Source organism: Mesoplodon bidens, assembly GCF_964165515.1.
Source record: "Mesoplodon bidens genome assembly, chromosome: 19".
In the NCBI taxonomy this organism is placed as follows: Eukaryota; Metazoa; Chordata; class Mammalia; order Artiodactyla; family Ziphiidae; genus Mesoplodon; species Mesoplodon bidens.
The window spans coordinates 13,394,897-13,416,230 of NC_138179.1; the positions used below are offsets into that span (position 1 = coordinate 13,394,897).

Consider the following 21,334-nt stretch of genomic DNA (forward strand, 5'->3'; position numbering starts at 1 on the left):
CTTTCTTTTTAAGGGGCAGGCTTATGGAAAAATTACTTTTAAGCTTCAATGAAGCAGTTCCTCTCCTATACTGACTTAGTACAGTGACTCTTGAACATTTTTCTGCCCTGGCAAACCTAACTGGCTCACTATTGTCAGGAGGGAATCTCACCATGAAGAAAAGAAATGATATGAAATAGTCCCTAAATGATTTGAAAATGGGCAAGCTGTTTCTCCTCCTCCCTCCCAATCAACAATCTAGTATCTTCACCATCAATGGTAGAGGCTAATTGCTTATATATTTCCTAATCTACCGCATACTTGCATCTTGTTTTAAAAAACCACACACAGAATTGCACAGAAAGTAGGTTTCTTAAAGGTAACTGTCTTTCACTCTGAGGGTGCCAAAAATTCAATGCTGTCTTAGAAATCCTATGAGGAAAAGTGACCAAAAAGTGAAATTATGTATTATAGCATTAGCAGCACCTATAAATTATGCTAATCTTACTGATGTGTCTGCAAAGTGCAGAGAAAAAAAAGCAGTAAATTTACAAGTACAACACATGTCAACCACACAGACTCTTAAGTCCTCAGAAAGAAGTATTACCTAGCCTTATAGTAATTACATACTTCCTTCTAAGGAAATTGTGTTCTTACCATTACTGATGGAGGAGGGAGCAGTATTTGCCACTCAAACAAGAACTACCGTATTACTGGGCTCCATAAACGTTTCAAAATGCATTATCCTCAGTGTCTATCTCTCAAGCTCATAAGTTATATATCCATCCATCCATACCTAAGGTTTGATTTCATTTTACAAGTAACTTTTGTTTCTCCCCAGTCAAGAGAATTCAAATAAGAGCACAAACACAAAAGCAAATGCAGTAAGGGATAAAATAGCGGTGAAGGGTATTGTGCTCTGGTGTCAAATGTTCTAGGCCTAAATCCTGTCTCTGCTGCTTCTCAACTGTACAACCCTGGGCAAGTTACCAATGCCCTAAGTCATATGGGCTGGCAGAACTTATTCACAGTGGGTATTTTTCCCTGAGGAATAAATGGCATAATTCATATACAGTCTTATCACAGTGTCTTGGCTCCCCACATTCTACACGCAGTAATTTTGCTGTCAGTATTATTATATGTGTGTGTCCAAACCCAGTGCTCTGAGAAATTCCCATATATGTAAACACCCAAGCGCCACACTCTAAGAGCAAGAAAATGAAATAGTATATTTTTTGCTTCAGTCCCTGATCCTTCACCCTCCAGGATTCAGGTTCAGGTGTTAGTGAGATGGAGACCCAGAAGAAAGTCAGAGGAACATTCTCTTATCACAGCAGAATGAGAAAATGTCTTCTATGCCTAACTTAAAAGATGACAAATATGTGCTATTCAATAATCTTCCATAACAACGTTCTGAAGCAACAGCAAATTCCTTTACACCAAAAATGTCACACGAAAGTCAGTTTAAAACCTTTATAAGATTATTCCTTATGAAATACATTGTAAGAACTAGATAAGGAATGATACCATGTACTGTAAATGTCATGCTTAAAAGTGAATAATTATATTTCTATTAAAATCAGAATCAAAACAACAATGCCCATTACCATCAATCTTTTTTTTTTTTTTGCGGTACGCGGGCCTCTCACTGCTGCGGCCTCTCCCGTTGCGGAGCACAGGCTCCGGACGCGCAGGCTCAGCGACCATGGCTCACGGGCCCAGCCGCTCCGGGGCATGTGGGATCTTCCCGGACCGGGGCACGAACCCGTGTCCCCTGCATCGGCAGGCGGACTCTCAACCACTGCGCCACCAGGGAGGCCCTACCATCAATCTTTTAAACGTTATTCCAAAATAAAAAACAACAGATATAGGGAGAAGTATAAACCAAGACTTGATGGAGACGATAAACAAAGGTCTCCCCATTCATTTATTCTTTCACTCAGTAAGTATTTTTTCAGCATCTGGAATGTACAAAGGCACAAAGGCTAAGCACAGGAGACACACCTTGACTGATATTGTAAAGATGTGATTAATTCCAGATAATCTATGGATTAAGCCAACTCTGACAAACATTCCAATGAGATTCTTGTTAGAATAAAACACTTAAGTCTATCTGGAAAAATACACAGGCAAGAATAGAAAAAGGAAGAAACAGAAGAAGTATCTTAGCCTTTGTTCATCAGCTATAATAATTAAGACAGAATGGTAGTGGCATATAAATAGAAAGGAAGATAACTACAATATAGAAATGATAGCACCATTAGAGCACAGGACACTTACGAAGTTCTCTGTGCCTCCATTTCCTCACAGGGTAGTTGTGAGGAAAAAATGAGTTAATACACACACATATATGGAATCTAAAAAAAAAAATGGTTCTGAAGAACTTAGGGGCAGGTCAGGAATAAAGACGCAGACGTAGGGAATGGACTTGAGGACATGGGGAGAGGGAAGGGTAAGCTGGGATGAAGTGAAAGAGGGGCACTGACATATATACACTACCACATGTGAAACAGGTAGCTAGTGGGAAGCAGCCGCATAGCACAGGGAGGTCAGCTCGGTGCTTTGTGTCCACCTAGAGGGGTGGGATAGGGAGGGTGGGAGGGAGACGCAAGAGGGAGGAGATATGGGGATATACGTATATGTGTAGCTGATCCACTTTGTTATAAAGCAGAAACTAACACACCATTGTAAAGCAATTATACTCCAATAAAGATGTTAAAAAAAATGAGTTAGTACATGTAAAGTGCTTAGAACGGTACCTACCATGTAGTGCGTTCTCAGACACCGTTAACTTTAGAAGGAAAAAAATAAAAAATCAAAGGGGAAGGGAAAGATTCAAAAAACAATGCTGGGAAAATTTGAAAACAGTCCAATTTAACACTTACTTCATGTGATACACCTACACAGTGAACTAAAAAAGATAATATAAAAAAGAAGTCTTAAAACCAGCAGAAGAATAAAAAAGAATATAAATCTCTGGGTGGAAGGCTATTTTTAATTATAAAAAGCAAAAAAAATCACAAAGAAATCATCAATAGGTTTGTCATACAAAATCCCAAACTTCTTATGCTGCAAACAATGAGCCTGATAAAAATACTCAAAGAGGGCTTCCCCGGTGGCGCAGTGGTTGAGAGTCCGCCTGCTGATGCAGGGGACACGGGTGCGTGCCCCGGTCCGGGAAGATCCCACATGCCACGGAGCTGCTGGGCCCGTGAGCCATGGCCGCTGAGCCTGTGTGTCCGGAGCCTGTGCTCCGCAGCGGGAGAGGCCACAGCAGTGAGAGGCCCGCGTACCACACACACACACACAAAATACTCAAAGTGAAAAACGTAAAGGAGATTGTTAATCAAATGCTCATAAAATTGATTAGAAAAATAGATTTCCCAATGGATAAGTGGGTAAAGGACACAAACAGAATGTTTGAAAGATAGGAAGCATGGGGATTGATAAGTATATAGGAATATGGCAAACCACATAATAACTGAGAAGTAAAAATAAAATGTGATACCATGCTTATTACTAAAACAGCAAGCAATTTTTTAAAAAGTAAAAAAAAAAAAAAATCAATGCTGGGGAAGACATTAGGAAGTAGTCACATTCACATACCGGTACAACTCTTTGGGACAGCAATTGGCAACTGTGATGAGAAAACAGCTATTCTGAGTTGTTGCCTAAGCATTTTACAGTACGACAACCCTACACATACCCAGAGTCTGGACATTTAGATAAGGACTCAAATTAAGATTACCACCAGAAATTCCCACTTTGCTTTTCCTGGGGCACCTTTTAAAATAAGCACTTAGAGTCGAGCCTGTAAAAAGTTAAGTGACTGTCATCCCACCACCTTACAAGAGGTGCTTCCTACCCTGTACTGTATCTCTTGAACTGGGGCAGAGGACTGCTCTTCCCCCAGCTCACTGTGCACCCCCCCACCGCGACGTTTCTGGGATCTCTAAATGATAAATCTTGTGACTTTACTTCCTTTTTCTGAGTGTATTGAAACTGAGCCTTCAATCAAAATGACCCCAGGGGTTTTCACTTCCCTTGGAAATTGAGGGAGCTACTTGCCAACCCCAGAGTGGGTGGCTTGTGCCTCCTCATTCGGCAAGTCATAATCTGCATATCTTTAAATTAACATACCAATTACGGGGGAGGGCAACACAGCAATGATCAAAACCCTAAAATATTTTAACCTTTAACCTAGTAAATTCTAGGTAAATACCAGCATTCTTTCTAATAGCAAGAAAAACAGAATGCTAAGTATCTACCATTAGGAAACTGGTCAAGTAAATGATGACCCACTGGCCAGAATATTACCTGTCCAATACAAATATTTATGTAGAGGTTTTTTTTTAAGTTTGAAAAGTGGAAAATGCATATACTAGAAAGATAAGCAAAAACTATAGGATATATAAACATGTATGTTATAGAACTATGTATAAAAACAACAAAAAAGATAAATATACCAAAATGCTAATATGTATACCAAGTGTGTTTTATCACCTGCTTTGTCTTTGAAAAATGCAAGAGATCTTAGAAAAGAACTACTGAAACAGCTGTACAAGGGCTCTAGGTTGAGTAAGAAAATGAGACGATGCAAAAGGAACTGTGAATAGGGAGGGGTGGTTAAGAAACTAGAGGGTATCATGGAATAAGTTCAGAGACAGAGACGCACTATCAGATTTCTTGGAAGCACATACTTATTATATCAGCTTACGTTAGCTCTACATGGTCAACTGCTGCCAGGATTGTTCTCCAACGAATCTAACCAGACAAGCTCTTTTCTCTCCTAATAACAAAGCAAATGAACAACAACAACAACAAAAACCCCTCCAAAAGACTTTCAATAATTTTCCATGTCTCAGAATAAAATCTAAATTCTCAATATGGCTTCCTATATGATCGGGCCCTTGCCACCCTTTACAGTATCATCTTAAAATTTTCCAGCTCCCTCACACTGTATAGTTCAAACAAAACATCTTTCTGTCCCTGTAATTCACCATGCTCTCTCTTGCCGTCAGGCTCTCAGAGATTCTTCATGTCCTCACCACTACACTCCTTTCCCTCTTCCCCTGGCAAACCTTTATTCATCCTCTTTATTTCTGTGTAGATTATCATCTCCTGCTAGGAGGTTTTTTTTCAGGGCGGGGGGCGGGGAGAGGGGCCAGCTTGATCTGAATTTATTAAATAAAAGGATGAATTAATACAGATCAAAGATATGACTGGTGCGCTAACAATAACCTACTTAAGACAGACCAAGTCAAACCTCAAGTCTTTCTTATTCTAGAGCCTAAGTTTCTTCCAACAGGTCAAAGTCTTAGCTTCATAGTCCAGAGAACAGAGAGATGAAAGAAAAGTTATGAATGAAGGGGATTTGGCTAGGCTGCTACTTGTCATATAAGAAATTAGTTCTGGGCAGTGGGGAGATACCTTTGGAACAATTTCAGAGAAAGGTTAATTCTGATACCTGTGAACAATTTAGTACACGTAGATTGCTCAAGAGAAATCAAGGAAACAGAGAAAAAAAAAAGCCACCTCAATGTGTTAATAATGTGTTAAGCAGATTAGTCTGCTCCACACTTTTAAAACTGTGATATGTTGGGGCTTCCCTGGTGGCGCAGTGGTTGAGAGTCCGTCTGCCGATGCAGGGGACATGGGTTCGTGCACCGGTCCGGGAAGATGCCACATGCCGCGGAGCAGCTGGGCCCGTGATCCATGGCCGCTGAGCCTGCACGTCCGGAGCCTGTGCTCCGCAACGGGAGAGGCCGCAACAGTGAGAGGCCGTGTACCACAAAAAAACAAAAAAACAAAAAAAACCCCTGTGATACAAGTGAGGTTCTTAAGAAGCTCATTTTTTACAGAATGTCACTTCGGTTCAACGGCCCCAACTCTGTTAAACACGTTCAGGAACTGGTTGAGACATATGCCCAATACACCCATTTATCTTTTCAATAAACCATGGCCTAATATTCTGAATTTGTTGGAAGTTATTGGTGAAATCTAAGTACAAAAATTAAACATACACACACAAATACACAATAAAAGCAGCAAAACTGTAGTTTTTTCTGATCAAAACAATTCTAAGAGTATCTAAAGTACACTGTGATTTAATAGAAAGAGCGTGAGATAAGACTGTCACCAAAAGCCTGTGTTGTTATCTTGGGTAAACGATTAAATGTGTCCTCTGGTAAAAATCTTGTTAAGAACACGTGTTCCACATGGGTATTTTAAAGAATAGATAAAACGTGTATATTAAAGCACTTTGTAGGTGCTACATAAATATTGTAAATATTACTCCTATGTCTTGTATAAGATTCTCGGTAATTAAAAAGATCAGAAATGGAGATAACTGAACCCATAGTGGTACGTAATTCCCCATGTATCTGTCTTCTTTAGTTACACTTCAAATAACTAATTTATAAGGTTTGTTATTTATTTATTCCATGGAAAATATGACTTATCAGTAAAAAATTAGATATCTGAATATTTCAAATGGGTATCTCAAGGCCAAGTGTTAAATAAATCTGATGAAATACTCAATACCAGGAAATGTAGCTTTTACTTTGTGCTATTTTGTTGCCCATAGTCACAGCTCAAAAAAACAAAGTGAAAACACTTCTGGAAGGCTGAGGGAGTTCAAATGCCTGTCAAATGCTTGCCTCAACAGAAAGTAAACTAAGATTTAATGGCTTTTCATCGAGAAAGAAAAGAACAAAACACCACTAAGGAAAAATAAAGATGCCATACACCACAAAACCACTGGAAGGCCCTTCCTTGCCAACCAAAGCCTCAGTGACCACAACTGCACCTGAGACACTGTATAGTTTAAGAGTAACTGGCACACAGCCACATCCATTTACCACTTCTATTACTTAGCATCAGATACTCAGCTGCATTTCCTCATACCAATGACAAATAAAGAAAGCCAATAAATGTTTAAAAATAATTTCATCTATCTACAGGCTCTAGTATTTCCTCATGGTATGGCTTTTCTACAATGAATAAATGAAATCTTTCTTGCTTAACAAAGTATACTTTGATGAAGTGTTATGAGTCTCTTGACCTGACACTAAATTAAAAAAAAAAAAAAGCTGCAGGACATTAAATATAAACTTAGAAACACACTGTAAAGGCTAGTCTCTAAAACACAGTAAAAGTAATCAAAGGACAAAGGAGTCACCTGAAACTAGTAAAACATCTTCATATATTAACGACGAGTTGACTATAAACTGATTTAAATTTTAAACATAAATGTCACATATCTAAATTTCATTACATTTTTCTTCAAAGCAGTTACGTTTGAGTCTTTAAACTCTTATTCCAATGAGGCTGTCATCAGTGAAAACACCTTTGGGGCCCCTCCTTTCAAATATTACTAAGAGCCAGTTTATATGTCACACAAGAAAACACTCATTTTAAACAAATATATTACTAAATGACATTTTGCCTCATTAAAAATTTCAAATATGAAGATTTTCCCACCGCATTTAAAAAGAACATGTTTTAGACTTTGACCACACAACCAAAACTGTATTTCCCTAAAAATGTGTGCTCAAAGGCATCAGGGTTTGAAGTAAGTACATCACCTCCAACAGCGGCTCTTCTGAAGGGAGCAATATTCACTTGGATGTATTTACCCTTAGATGCCTGTTTTAGAATTTTCCCCTATTGTTTCACAAAATCAAACCTCATACATATATCTCAGGATTATTTCCTTTCAAGGACTATATATTTACACTAAAAGAGGTGAACCACAGTTGATTCAAAAACAACAACTGTGATTTCATAACAACAGATGGAGCAGCCACTGTTTCTTTTCAAGTACTGTCAAGTCAGAAACCACTAAATCACCCGTGATGAGTAAAGCAAAGCCTTGTTTCACTAACAGCCAAGGCCACTATACTTCTATAAACCAAGAATCACAGAAAACAAAACCACTCGAGAAATCTTTTGGCTCAATTCAGGACTCCAACTCTAATCACTGTTATTAAATCAAGTCTTCTTCCTTTAAACTACAGTCATGTGTGTCCATAATTAAAACTGGCGACTAGTCTTAACACTGGCACTGAATGATTACATACATATAATAATTAAAAGCTAAGTTCATTTATTAAGTGTTCTATGAAATGGCACATGCTCTGCTGGATTCTCTGTGTATCCAGATAAAGACACCTAAGATCTAGGAGCTAAAAGTCCAATAGATGAACAGGAAAATAATATTCTATGTACCCACATGTTTATTGCAACATTATTAAAAATAGCCAAGATGTGGAAACAACCTAAGTATCCATCAATGGGCAAACGGATAAAGAAAATGTGGTGTAAAAAGACCCCAAATAGCCAAAGCAATCTTGAGAAAGAAAAACGGAGCTGGAGGAATCAGGCTCCCGGACTTCAGACTATACTACAAAGCTACAGTAATCAAGACAGTATGGTACTGGCAAAAAACCCCACAGAAATATAGATCAATGGAACAGGATAGAAAGCCCAGAGATAAACCCACGCACATATGGTCACCTTATCTTTGATAAAGGAGGCAAGAATATACAATGGAGAAAAGACAGTCTCTTCAATAAGTGGTGCTGGGAAAACTGGACAGCTACATGTAAAAGAATGAAATTAGAACACTCCCTAACACCATACACAAAAATAAACTCAAAATGGATTAAAGACCTAAATGTAAGGCCAGACACTATCAAACTCTTAGAGGAAAACATAGGCAGAACCCTCTATGACATAAATCACAGCAAGATCCTTTTTGACCCAGCTCCTAGAGGAATGGAAATAAAAACAAAAATAAACAAGTGGGACCTAATGAAACTTAAAAGCTTCTGCACAGCAAAGGAAACCATAAACAGGACGAAAAGACAACCCTCAGAATGGGAGAAAATATTTGCAAATGAAGCAACTGACAAAGGATGAATCTCCAAAATTTACAAGCAGCTCATGCAGCTCAATATGAAAAAAACAAACAACCCAATCCAAAAATGGGCAGAAGACCTAAATAGACATTTCTCCAAAGAAGATATACAGACTGCCAACAGACACATGAAAGAATGCTCAACATCATTAATCATTAGAGAAATGTAAATCAAAACTACAATGCGATATCATCTCACACCGGTCAGAATGGCCATCATCAAAAAATCTACAAACAATAAATGCTGGAGAGGGTGTGGAGAAAAGGGAACCCTCTTGCACTGTTGGTGGGAATGTAAATTGATACAGCCACTATGGAGAACAGTACGGAGGTTCCTTAAAAAACTAAAAATAGAACTACCATATGACCCAGCAATCCCACTACTGGGCATATACCCTGAGAAAACCATAATTCAAAATGAGTCATGTACCCCAGTGTTCACTGCAGCTCTATTTACAATAGCCAGGACACGGAAGCAACCTAAATGCCCTAATCACTCTCCTGAGAACAGCCCAGAAAGCACACAAGGCTAACTTGGAACCGTATCAATGATGACAACATCATGAGATTTCCAGAATAAGGCCAGCGTCTCTAGTCTCTTACCAAACTGACTGTCAATCTCCTGCTGTAGGTCAGCACTCTTGCAACTACTGTGAACAGTGTAAAAGATTATGAAGAGACTTATATGATGCTAAGGAAAAAAGGTTCACTGTATAAGTCAGTGTGTTTTTGAAGTGTGGTACCTATATGATGGGGTGGTATATGAAACAGTCATTTAATAATTCTGTATTTCTTTTTTACTGTTATCTTTTGTTTGCTGGTTTTCTAGTTATGGCAATCAATACTAATTTTCTGTTTATGGTATAATACAAAATTTCCTTTAAGAAAAAAGTCAATAAAAAATATTGAGTAACTAATAGGATAGATCTTATGAAGGAACGCAAAAACCCCAGAGGTGGTATATGAATGCCTTAAGTATAAAAACTTAGTTAATAGAGCACATAAAAGGTTTTATCTAAAAGTCACACAGTCATATTTTAGAGAGATCGTTCTGGAAGTAATGTGGAAGAAGGAGGGGATGGGGTAACATACTGGTGACAAAGAATCCAAATAGGAAGTTATTTCAACAGCCTAGAACAGAGTGCAGCAAACTATGGTCCACTGGTGATATCCTGTCCACATGCTACTTGTGGCCTGTTTTTGTATGACCTGCAAGCTAAAAATGGCTCATATATACATATATATATATATATATATATATACATATATATATATATATAGTGTGTGTGTGTGTGTGTGTGTGTGTGTGTGTGTGTGGCTTGTGCCTCCTCCGTTTGTGTTAACCCGCTTTGCGAAAATGTAAATTTAAAATACTTGAGGCAAGGAATTATTCTTTAACCTTAGGGTTAGGGTTTACCTTTAAGGTTAGATTCCTACTTTAGCAGAATCCGGTGTCAGATTTGCTTCCTCTTGTTTGTTGTTACCTAGGAGGAGACTGGTAAACACTGCCCTTCCCTGTCTGTACCCCCAGCCACACAGTTCCACCCCTAAGGGTCAGCGTGCAGCTTTGTGAACCGTCTCTCCCTTTCCCACCACATAGCCCCCCACCGCCCACCTTGGGCAGCAAGCTGGTCTGCTGGACGCTTATCTGCCCTAACAGAGTTTACTGAAAACCTACTGTGTGCCAGGCACCGAGGACCCAGAGATCAGCTCTTATATTTCTAAAGAGCAGTTAACAAACAAAACAAAAACAAGAAAAGAAGAAAAACTTTATGTGGCTTATAAAGCCTAAAATATTTACTACTGCTCCTTTGACAAACAAGTTTGCTAACCCCAGCTTAGACAACTGATAAAGCTACAAACTGAGTCTGTAATGTAAGGATAAAGTACAAAAAATTTTTTGAGGCAGAATCAACAGGACTTAGTGATTAGTCAGATGTATGTGGTTAAGAGCAGGTAGAAATGAAGATTGCTGCTTAGCCTTCCATTTAAAACTCAAGGTGGATGAAGATACCATTATCCAAGAGAAGGAAACAGAAGAGCCTCTTTTTAAAATTAAATCACTTTTCTTCATTTATAATGAAAAACAAGAATAAATAACAAGCCAAAATTAGATAACAGGCTTATGGTATTATACTGTAATAATACTGGAAGACAAACTTGTTCAAAGACAGACATTTCCCCTCAGAACATGTATTTTGCCACTAAGGAGAAACGTGTTCTTTTTCCTGTGTTAGATTCCTACAATGAAGAGGTTGAAATTTTACTGTAATACTGCTTATGTACAATTCTAAAAGGTACTCACATTTGAGTCTAACATAACAATAGCCTGTTTTTGCACATTTGCATATCCACTTTCTCAGGAAGCTTCCAAAAAGATTTTTGAAACGTAACTGTCCACACTGAAAAGCCACTGGCTACTACATACTATTGAAAAAAAAAAGAAACAAGCCCAAAATGGAGTCACTTGTGCTAAAACCGAGACTTAATACCTAACCCAACCTAACTGCAGTTACAACCTTCTCCAGGAATGTAATCCTAACCAGTCAGAGTGAAATTTTCTGGTCAGCACCAAAAGGAAGACGAGATAATCTGCCACACAGACAGACCCTGTCCATCCCCTGTCCATCCCCCACGGTAGGTTACTTAAGCCTGAAATAACTTTTATGACTTCCTTGTCTTGCCTTTAAAAACTTTCCATAAATCTAAAAAAAATGGTACTGATGAACCTAGTGGCAGGGCAGGAGTAAAGACATAGACAGACACAGCAGGGGAAGGGGAAGCTGGGACGAAGTAAGAGAGTAGCATGGACATATATGCACTACCACATGTAAAATGGATGGTTAGTGGGAAGCTGCTGAATAGCACAGGGAGATCAACTCGATGCTTTGTGATAAGCTAGAGGGGTGGGATCCAAGGGAGGGTGGGAGGTAGGCTCAAGAGGGAGGGGATACGGGGATATATGTATACATATAGCTGATTCACTTTGTTGGACAGCAGAAACTAACACAACATTGTAAAGCAATTATACTCCAATAAAGATGTGGAAAACAAAAACTTTCCCTTTCCATAATCCTTTGGAGTTCCTCTCTACTTGTTAGATGGGATGCTGTCCGATTCATGAATTGTTCAAATAAAACCAATTAGATCTTTAAAATTTACTCGGCTGAATTTTTGTTATATAACACAGGTAAAGGATATGAATGTACATTATGATCCACGTCATACAAATAAAGAAATCCTCTCAAAACAGCTGCCAGAAAGTAGAAATAGGACTGTATAATGCAGGGCAAACTGCAAATGACCAAATGTCTCTTATTTTAGACATCACTAATGATATCAGCCCTCAGACATGAAAAGCAAAGAAGAGATGTTTCAGTAAATTCCAATGTTTGTTGTACCCTATTATGTACAAGTACTCACTGTGCTATAGCAGGTACAAAGAGTAAGAAGTAGTACCTGACCACCTAGAGGGGTGGGATAGGGAGGGTGGGAGGGAGGGAGACGCAAGAGGGAGGAGACATGGGAACACATGTATATGTATAACTGATTCACTTCGTTATAAAGCAGAAACTAACACACCATTGTAAAGCAGTTATACTCCAATAAAGACGTTAAAAAAAAAAAAAAGTAGTAGTACTTGATCACAAGGAAGCCAGAATTGGTTGAAGAAAGACTGAGGATACATCTATAGTAAAAAAACAGACTCTGATAAGTGCTCTAGAAGTATGAAATCCTAAAATGTCTGATTCTGAAGTATAGAATTAAGGAAGGCTCTCATAAAAGGTGCTGCCATCAGAGTTAGACCTTGAAGGAAGAATGCAATTTTGAATGAGGAAGAAATACTTTGGGCAGATGGGGAAAGCTGCACAAAGATAAAGAAGTTGGAGGTATTTAAAGACCTAAATAATTCCAAATAATTTTTTGGGGGGCGGGGGAACATTTAAGTGCTGGAGCGTTCAGAATTTTTAATTTTACTTAATTATCATCAAGAGGCTTGGGCAGCTTAAGATCAATAAGAAGACAATAAGAAATTCAAGGTTGGAGAGCCATTTGCCTGGGTAATGACATAGTTAACTGAGAAGGAGACTGAGAAAAATATGTATTGGCCAAAAAGTTCGTTCGGCTTTTTCCATAAGATCTTACCAAAAAACCCAAACGAACATTTTAGCCAACCCAACATATCTGGGTATAAGAATAGGAAGGGGAAAATGTTGAATTTAAAATTTTAAATAAGTTGAGATTGAGGTGTCTGAAGCATCAATAAAAAGTTATCTGTGCATTATCTTAGTACTCTGACTTATAGTATCTACTCTGAGGCTTTTTATATTTACTTCTTAGGTCTGATCACACAAATGTCCAGTTAAGTTAGGTTCTATACAATATGTACCTAATATAAATAAGATTTAGCAAGCACTGGTTCTCTTCATTCAGGAGGAAAAAGAAACCTACATAGCAAAGTAAAACAAGTCAGAAACATGTACTGACTTGTGCTTCTGCCACTTATGTAGCCATTTCCTTGTACGTCAACACCATTGTTCACAGCTCTGCAATTTTTTAAAAGAGCCGGCTAATGTGATGAAAACATTAGCACAATACAACCCAACTTCCCTGTATACAACTTATCAAGGAAAAGGAGTGACCAAAAGATGAAATTCCTTTAAAGAATTCACTTAATGTGCTTCAATGTGGGTGATTTAATGTACTAAAAAAAATCTTTGCAAATTCAATATGAAAAGTACCACTTTCATATGCAATTCTTTTCTTATTTAGCTTTATGTTAATAAAGTTTAACTTCTATTCTAATAGAATACTTATTTACTAGAAATTAAACTCCTAGAATGCTATATTCTTGAATTATTTTTAAAACTTCAAAATAATCCTAGCCAAAAACTACCTACCCTCTAAACATATATACAAGATGCTTTAAGAAACAAAATCTATCTGTAATATACTTACTTGATTTTAAGTCATGATAATCACAGCAGGCAAAGAGTATATTCCTCCAGTTAGTGTTAATCCAATGAAGACATTCACTAATATACACATGGATAAGAGGAATAACAAAGTGGTATTCACAGAGTTCTTTAAATAAGACACTAGATTTTAGAGGAACTTGATTTGAATTCCTTGATTTCTGCCACAGTCCATCTGTTTGCACCAGTTTGGAAAGCACTCAATAGGTTATTTACAAAGAGCAAATAGCAGGTCAAGTTTATAACATGTGACTTACTAATTTTATTTAAACAGCACACAGTGAGTGAGAAATTAGATCCCCCACGGGACACTGGAGAAAGCCTGAAGTTTTAATCTTCAAAGAAAAAACATCAAAAGGTAATATTAATTTGAAAATTTCTCAATTATACATTAGAACCAAATGTAAATTTTAGCATATATTAGATTTCTAAAATTAAAGTTTGAGCTTTAAGTTAAAAAAAAGAATAGTTAGCCATGTTCAACATGGGCTAGCTGCTTTATCTCAAATATGGCAAACCATTAGATTTGAATATATGATTAAAAAAAATTAGCCTTACTTTAAAAATGGTTTACTAGTAAACTTTTGGTATATGTCTATACTATGCCTATGTCATAGCCCCCATCTACTAAAGAACACTAGACTAAGACTCAGGCTCAAGTTCTAGTTCTGGTAATTTTTAGATATGCATCCTTTTGCCTTTGTCTGAGCCCATCTGTAAAATGGAGGAGTTGATATCGATCTCTTCTGAATTTCCTTTTATCTTAAAAACTATGAAATTTGTTAAACCAAGGTTGGCATTTCCCCAGTGCTGAGATAAGGTTTCCTTCATTCCCCCTGCCCCTTCACCACCACTTTTAAAAAAGCAAGTTCTTAGATTTGTTTGTGATCCAAGTGTTAGATTAATTTTCCGTAATTATTTTGAAACAGGAAAATGATGTTCAAGCTATTACTCAGTCTGCTCCTCCTGTTGGTTGGTGACCCTTTGTGGTTAACTCCAACACTAATGACCTCCAGTTCTATGACAGCTTCTCAGGAGACCAGTCCAAATTCTGAGACAACCCCAAATTCCAAGACAACTCCAGAGCTCCAAGTATCTCTGGATCCCAAGACAACTTCAAATCCCAAGACAAAGTCAAATACCAAGACAACTCCAGAGCTCCAAATATCTCTGGATCCCAAGACAACTTCAAATCCCAAGACAACTTCAGAGCTCCAAATATCTCTGGATCCCAAGACAACTTCAAATCCCAAGACAACTTCAGAGCTCCAAATATCTCTGGATCCCAAGACAACTTCAAATCCCAAGACAACTTCAAATCTCAAGACAACTTCAGATCCCAAGACAACTTCAAATCCCAAGACAACTCCAGAGCTCCAAATATCTCTGGATCCCAAGACAACTTCAAATCCCAAGACAACTCCAGAGCTCCAAATATCTCTGGATCCCAAGACAACTTCAAATCCCAAGACAACTTCAAATCTCAAGACAACTTCAAATCCCAAGACAACTCCAGAGCTCCAAATATCTCTGGATCCCAAGACAACTTCAAATCCCAAGACAACTTCAAATCTCAAGACAACTTCAAATCCCAAGACAACGTCAAATCCCAAGACAACTTCAAATCCCAAGACAATTTCAAATCCTAAGGAAACTTCAAATCCCAAGACAACTTCAAATCCCAAGACAACTCCAGAGCTCCAAATATCTCTGGATCCCAAGACAATTTCAAATCCCAAGACAATTTCAAATCCTAAGGAAACTTCAAATCCCAAGACAACTTCAAATCCCAAGACAACTCCAGAGCTCCAAATATCTCTGGATCCCAAGACAACTTCAAATCCCAAGACAACTAAGAATACAGAAGTGACGATAGCCACAACCATGAACACAACAAGTGGTGGCACCATACTGAATGTAATGGACAGCACTCACTTTCTTTTCTATGTAATATTTTTGATGTTTTGCGTACACTCAGGCTGAAGTGGACTTGGACTGTTTGCATTGCTATCTCAGTTCATTATATCTGCTGAATGACAAGCACACTAAGAAAATCAAATTTATTTCAACTTACTTCTGAGTAAATTATCATATCCTAGTTTAATTTGGTTGTTTGCAATTTTTAATTGTGTAAGCTTAATTATTACCTTAACATGATGGTTTCCTCCCTTATAAATGCTAAAAAAGGCAAAATACCACGTTTGCTTTTAAATGTTTGCAAAACTGAGTTGAAACTCAGGTTTTTACATTAAAGGTATAACAAGAAATTATGTTGGCAATGTTTAACCAAAGTATGCTTCTGTGTGTGTGTGTGTGTGTGTATGTGTGTGTGTGTGTAAAGGACAGGGGGTTGGGGATGGGGACTGAGGAGTGGCGTGTGTTGTTTTTGTATTTATTTTATTTTTTATTAAATAGACAAAAGGATAAACTACAGTGCTCTACAACAGGGGTCCCCAACCCCCAGGCCTGTTAGGACCTGGGCTGCACAGCAGGAGCGGAGTGGTAGGCAAGCGGGGGAAGCTGCCTCTGCCGCTCCCCATCAGCTCCCCATCACCCGCATTGCTGCCTGAACCATTGCTCACATTACCACCTGAGCCATTCCGCTCCCCCCACCCCCGCCGGGTCTGTGGAAAAACTGTTCTTCCACGAAACCGGTCCCTGGTGCCAAAAAGGTTGGGGACAGCTGCTGTACAAAACAATACATCTATCTGTGTCACCATATTCCATGAATGTGTAATAGTAATACGCTGTTACAGTAAAAAAGGTTCCAATTCGGCTAACCTTTGGAATGCAGACTACAGCTGCTCCAATGACAAAATTATCTTAGAGTAAACGTTTGTCTTTTATTGCAAAAGGTCATTTGTAAATCTGATGCCAAGAATTCAGAATTCATCCCTACAGAAATATGTCCCATAACTACTGGTAAGATTTTCATGCTGGTCTACAAAGACTGATTTAACCTAAAAACTTAGTGTATAATTTTAACAGTGATAATAAACATGTTATCTTTTTAATAACCATGTTATTAATAGTGCAGTTGTTAAGGTTTGAAACCCAACTCTGATTCTTACTAGTTGTGCCACCATGAATTAAATACCTGACCAGTGAGACTCCCAAACAAACTAGTAATAAACTGACTAGCATGAATCACTTGGGGTGTCTGTTAGATACATAGATTAGGCTCTACCCTGAAATTTTGATTTGGCAGCCCAGGTAGGGCCTTGGGATATATACATTTGATTGTTTTAATTTTCCAGGTCATTCTGATTGATACCTACATTTGTGAATGACTAACAATTTCTCTAAATTTCAGTTTACACACAAGTCAATCACTGGTAATAATAACAGCTCAGCAAGTTACTTGAAGGGTTAAATGAAAAAGTATATAATATGCACAGTTTGCCTGATGCAGAGAAAGCACTCAGTAAGTTTTAGCTATTATCATTATTACTACTGACACCCAAAAAGCAATTGCCAGATATCACAATATTCCTAAGAGGAAAACTCTTCATTGTACTTTCAGGTTTTATATTTTTAATTACTCTGACAAAAATAATATGTGCCCCTGGCAACAAGTCAAACAACAGAAATATATAACAGAAATACTATAATTGATCCTCTACCTGCTCCAATCATACTCCCCTGAGATAAGCAATGTGAACAGTTTAATGTGTATACTTTCACACACTTCACAGTCTATACATATCATATGCCTGTGCACATACACACCCACATTCCTCTGCACCTTGCATGATAAGTGTCAGAGCCGTCCTTCTGGATCTTTTTAAAGGTGCATTAGAGGACTTCTGTTACTTTCTCCTGCTCAGAATCCATTTTTCCTCATTCTGATATCGGCAATCCAATTTCCCTTTGGGAAACCCTGCTCCCATCCCCCCACCCCTTTTAGTTCATGCAGTTCAAGCTGGCTTCACCACTGAGCTCCAGGGATGGGCACATAATTCGGGCATAGACAACCAAGAAATTCCATTCCCCTTGCCATAGTGAAAGCCTCAGAAATTGGCAGGTGACTCAGGCCAATAAGACCAGTACTTCTGCTGTTACTACTGGGAAAGAAGTGTTTTTCCACTGGGTTGTTAAGCTGGGAGAACACAAACCATCACTGGCTATAGCTTAGGAAGAGCTGCCTGGGAATAAAATCAACACAAAGAAAGTAGAGTCAAGACACAGAGAAGACAGATGTTCTCCAGATGACACTGTTCAAAGCTCTGCACGTAGTCATGCAAGAAGCCAGTCCATCTCTTGATCTTCTTGGGTACATGTGGCAATTGATATCTCTCCTGGTTTACACAAGTTTAAATTTCATTTCTATCACTGGTAACAAGCAAACTAGATTTAACACATTGCATATTATTCCATATAGAGATGTATCATTATTTATTCAACAATTTCCTTTTGATACACAGTTATATTATTTTCAGTTTTTTGCCACTATAAACAATGCTGCAACAACTGTCCTTATATTTATGGTACTTTAACTATTACAGGCTAGGAGCAAAAGTGTATAGGAGGGAATAGCAGGAAAAGATTAGAAACTAAATTAGGTCAAAATTATGGAGCACCCAGCATGCCTGACTTTATATGAACCTGGACTTTATATGGGGACTCTATTTAACAAATGGAGAGAGACAAGATTAGATTTGAACTGGAAACTGCCTCCAGAAGCAACGTTCAGATGACCTGGAAGTAGCCTGTCAATGCAGGGGACACGGGTTCGAGCCCTGGCCCAGGAAGATCCCACATGCCACGGAGCAACTAAGCCCGTGTGCCACAACTACTGAGCCTGGGCTCTAGAGCCCGTGAGCCACAATTACCGAAGCCCGTGTGCCACAACTACTGAAGCCTGTGCGCCTAGAGCCCGTGCTCTGCAACGAGAAGCCGCTGCAGTGAGAAGCCTGCGCACCGCAATGAAGAGTAGCCCCTGCTCACTGCAACTAGAGAAAGCCCGTGCGCAGCAATGAAGACCCAATGCAACCATAAATGAATGAATGAATGAATGAATGAATGAATAAATAAATAAAAAGATGACCTGGAAGTAGTTATGTGGGGTTTAGGTAGTAGGAGAATAATGCTGCATTAGTACAGGTTAAAGCTAATAAGAGAGTCTCACTAATGGCAGTGGGGGGGGGGAATGAATTCAAAAGACATTTCCAAAGTACCAAAAAGTAATATTAAACCACTAAGAGTCAATTCAAAAAAAATTAAAACACAGAACAGCCCCTGATAAAGGAATAGCACTAGGAGGTTATTCTGAATCACATGACTGCTAGGCTAGGAACAAGTACTTGACTTAGGGGCAGCCAGAAATCTACTGGCTGGCCAGCATATAGCATTAAGGGCTTTGCCAAACAGGTATTTTTAGCTGAACACGTTCTCCTTCTGGAATTTGAAGTGTGCAGTGTTGAGGTAATGAAGGACTGACCAGCTGGGGCTAAAACTGAAGAAATACAGAAAGAGGAAAATCATGAGGTAGAGTTGAACGTGAAGCCAAGAGAGAATTAGCGCAAGCCGGTTCCAGGACTGACAGACATCTAAGTTCTGTCTACATCTGGGCAGGCCCTGCTCTAATTCATGTTTTTCCTGAGGCCTATCTTCTTGAGAAAGTAAGAATGACTTCTTTGTAATAACAGGGTCCTGACTAAAACAGCCTAATTGGTGTGCCTAGATCACACAACTAAAATCAGACGTGGTGACTGATAATGAGGAGGATAAAAGAAAGAGGGAAGATTTAAATGATTAGGGTTTCTAGAGTGAGAAGGGATGGTGATGCTATTGAAAAAGAGAATATGGTGTGAAGAAGAAGTTGATTTGAATATACACTGAATTAAATTTTGGACATTTCAAGTGAGAAATGTCTGTGGAGTATCTGTAAGGAGACTGGAATCCACAGTTCAAGACATAAACTAATACATGGTAGTTTAAGCCACAAAAACAAAGGAATATCAAAAAGTCAAACCTAAGTGTTCTCTGACAAAGTTGGCTGAGTTACTACCTTCTCCTGCTTTTGTATACAGTGGAGGACCTGGGCCTCTCTCTACTCTGAACTATTACGTGCTCATCTGTCCTGGACCTGAGGCTTCACACCAGGTGACAATGAAGTCCAGGAGACGGTCTCGTAGGTCTAAGTAAGAAACTGAAACATCTGAAATTAGCAAAGTCATATCCCGAAACAAAAACAACAAAAAAAGAAAGCCTCAAATATACTCTGTACAGAACTTTATAGGTCACAAAATACTTTATGGGAGATGTAGGCAGGATAGTTTTTATAAGCATCTCCCCCTCTTTAACATATGAAGAAACAGATTCATAAAAATTAACTTATCTAAGAAGCAGCAGAGCTGGGAATCCTTAGCACTCTCAAGTCACCATATTATACACGTTTCTTGGAAATCCCACTGATTTAATACCACAGAGGGTGTCTGCATCAGGCCCATGCTACTTTCCTTTTGGCCTGTATAGTACAGACCACTGCAGAGAACGAACACAATCTTACACTCTGATCCTGAAGAAAAAACTCAGCTTTGAGGTTTTCCAGAAATCTTTCTGACTTGTAAACTAACAAGAATTTAAAAGCGGGGGGAGAGACACATGTTTATCTACCTCTCTTACCAATGTCTCACTGTTAATTACTTCAACAAAATAGGGAAAATCAAAATACACTGGTGGGGCTTCCTTGGTGGCGCAGTGGTTGAGAGTCCACCTGCCGATGCAGGGGACACGGGTTTGTGCCCCGGTCCGGGAAGATCCCACATGCCGCGGAGCGGCTGGGCCCATGAGCCATGGCCGCTGAGCCTGTGCGTCCAGAGCCTGTGCTCCTCAACGGGAGAGGCCACAACAGTGAAAGGCCCACGTACCGCAAAAAAAAAAAAAAAGTACACTGGTGGTGTTAAAGATTGGGGATGGAATACAAATACGGTTCATCTCAAATGCAAAAGAAAATTAAAATCATCTTAAGCAATTTAGAAACAGCATCTGAGATAAAAGGTAGAGAGAAGACTTTCATGGGAAGGTGAAGAGATGTTACTCAGAGTTGTTAAAGAGGAGGGCTAAGGATAAATGCAAGTTTCTATGCCCTCTTGATTCCCTAACACCCCATTTCTTAGGACTTCTTGGTGTTAACGCTATCTGAATTATCCAAGTAACTGAGTTTCCCACCTCCCACCTTCCTTTTTTCACTCCTCTGCCACTACTTCTCAACCTCCATTTATTTCCTATACACTGCCAATTTTTTGCCATTCATGACCATTAAGTCTACTGACATAATTCCTCAATTTATGTTAAATTGAGGTAATTCAGAAAGGTTAATTCCTAGAGCCTAGTGGAACAGCAGAACTAAGAGTAAACATAGTCCTTGAGATTCCAAAGCCAGTGGTCTCTCTATTATATCACACTGTCCCTAAGGTTCAATTACCATGAGTTTATGTCACACTAAATGGGAGGA

The 21,334-nt window shown here is 38.7% G+C and overlaps 1 protein-coding gene and 1 long non-coding RNA gene across 6 annotated transcripts in view; one reads left to right on the plus strand and one right to left on the minus strand.

The window, feature by feature from the left end:
* Nucleotides 1-21,334, minus strand: part of NF1 (neurofibromin 1) — a 260,760-nt gene that overhangs the window by 78,419 nt on the left and 161,007 nt on the right. Inside the window, exon 37 of one of the 5 annotated variants that reach the window (XM_081218714.1) lies at nt 16,206-20,026. The exons of the other annotated variants lie outside the window; for them this stretch is intronic. Within the exon in view, the coding sequence (XP_081074840.1) occupies nt 19,972-20,026 (55 nt within the window). The 3' untranslated portion in view covers nt 16,206-19,971. Of the gene's footprint in view, nt 1-16,205; nt 20,027-21,334 lie in introns of those variants that run through there. 5 annotated transcript variants of the gene reach the window in all.
* On the plus strand, nt 14,142-16,137 carry LOC308607107. Its single transcript, XR_014013949.1, has 3 exons — nt 14,142-14,233; nt 14,805-14,967; nt 15,202-16,137. It is a non-coding gene; the product is annotated as an uncharacterized lncRNA (long non-coding RNA).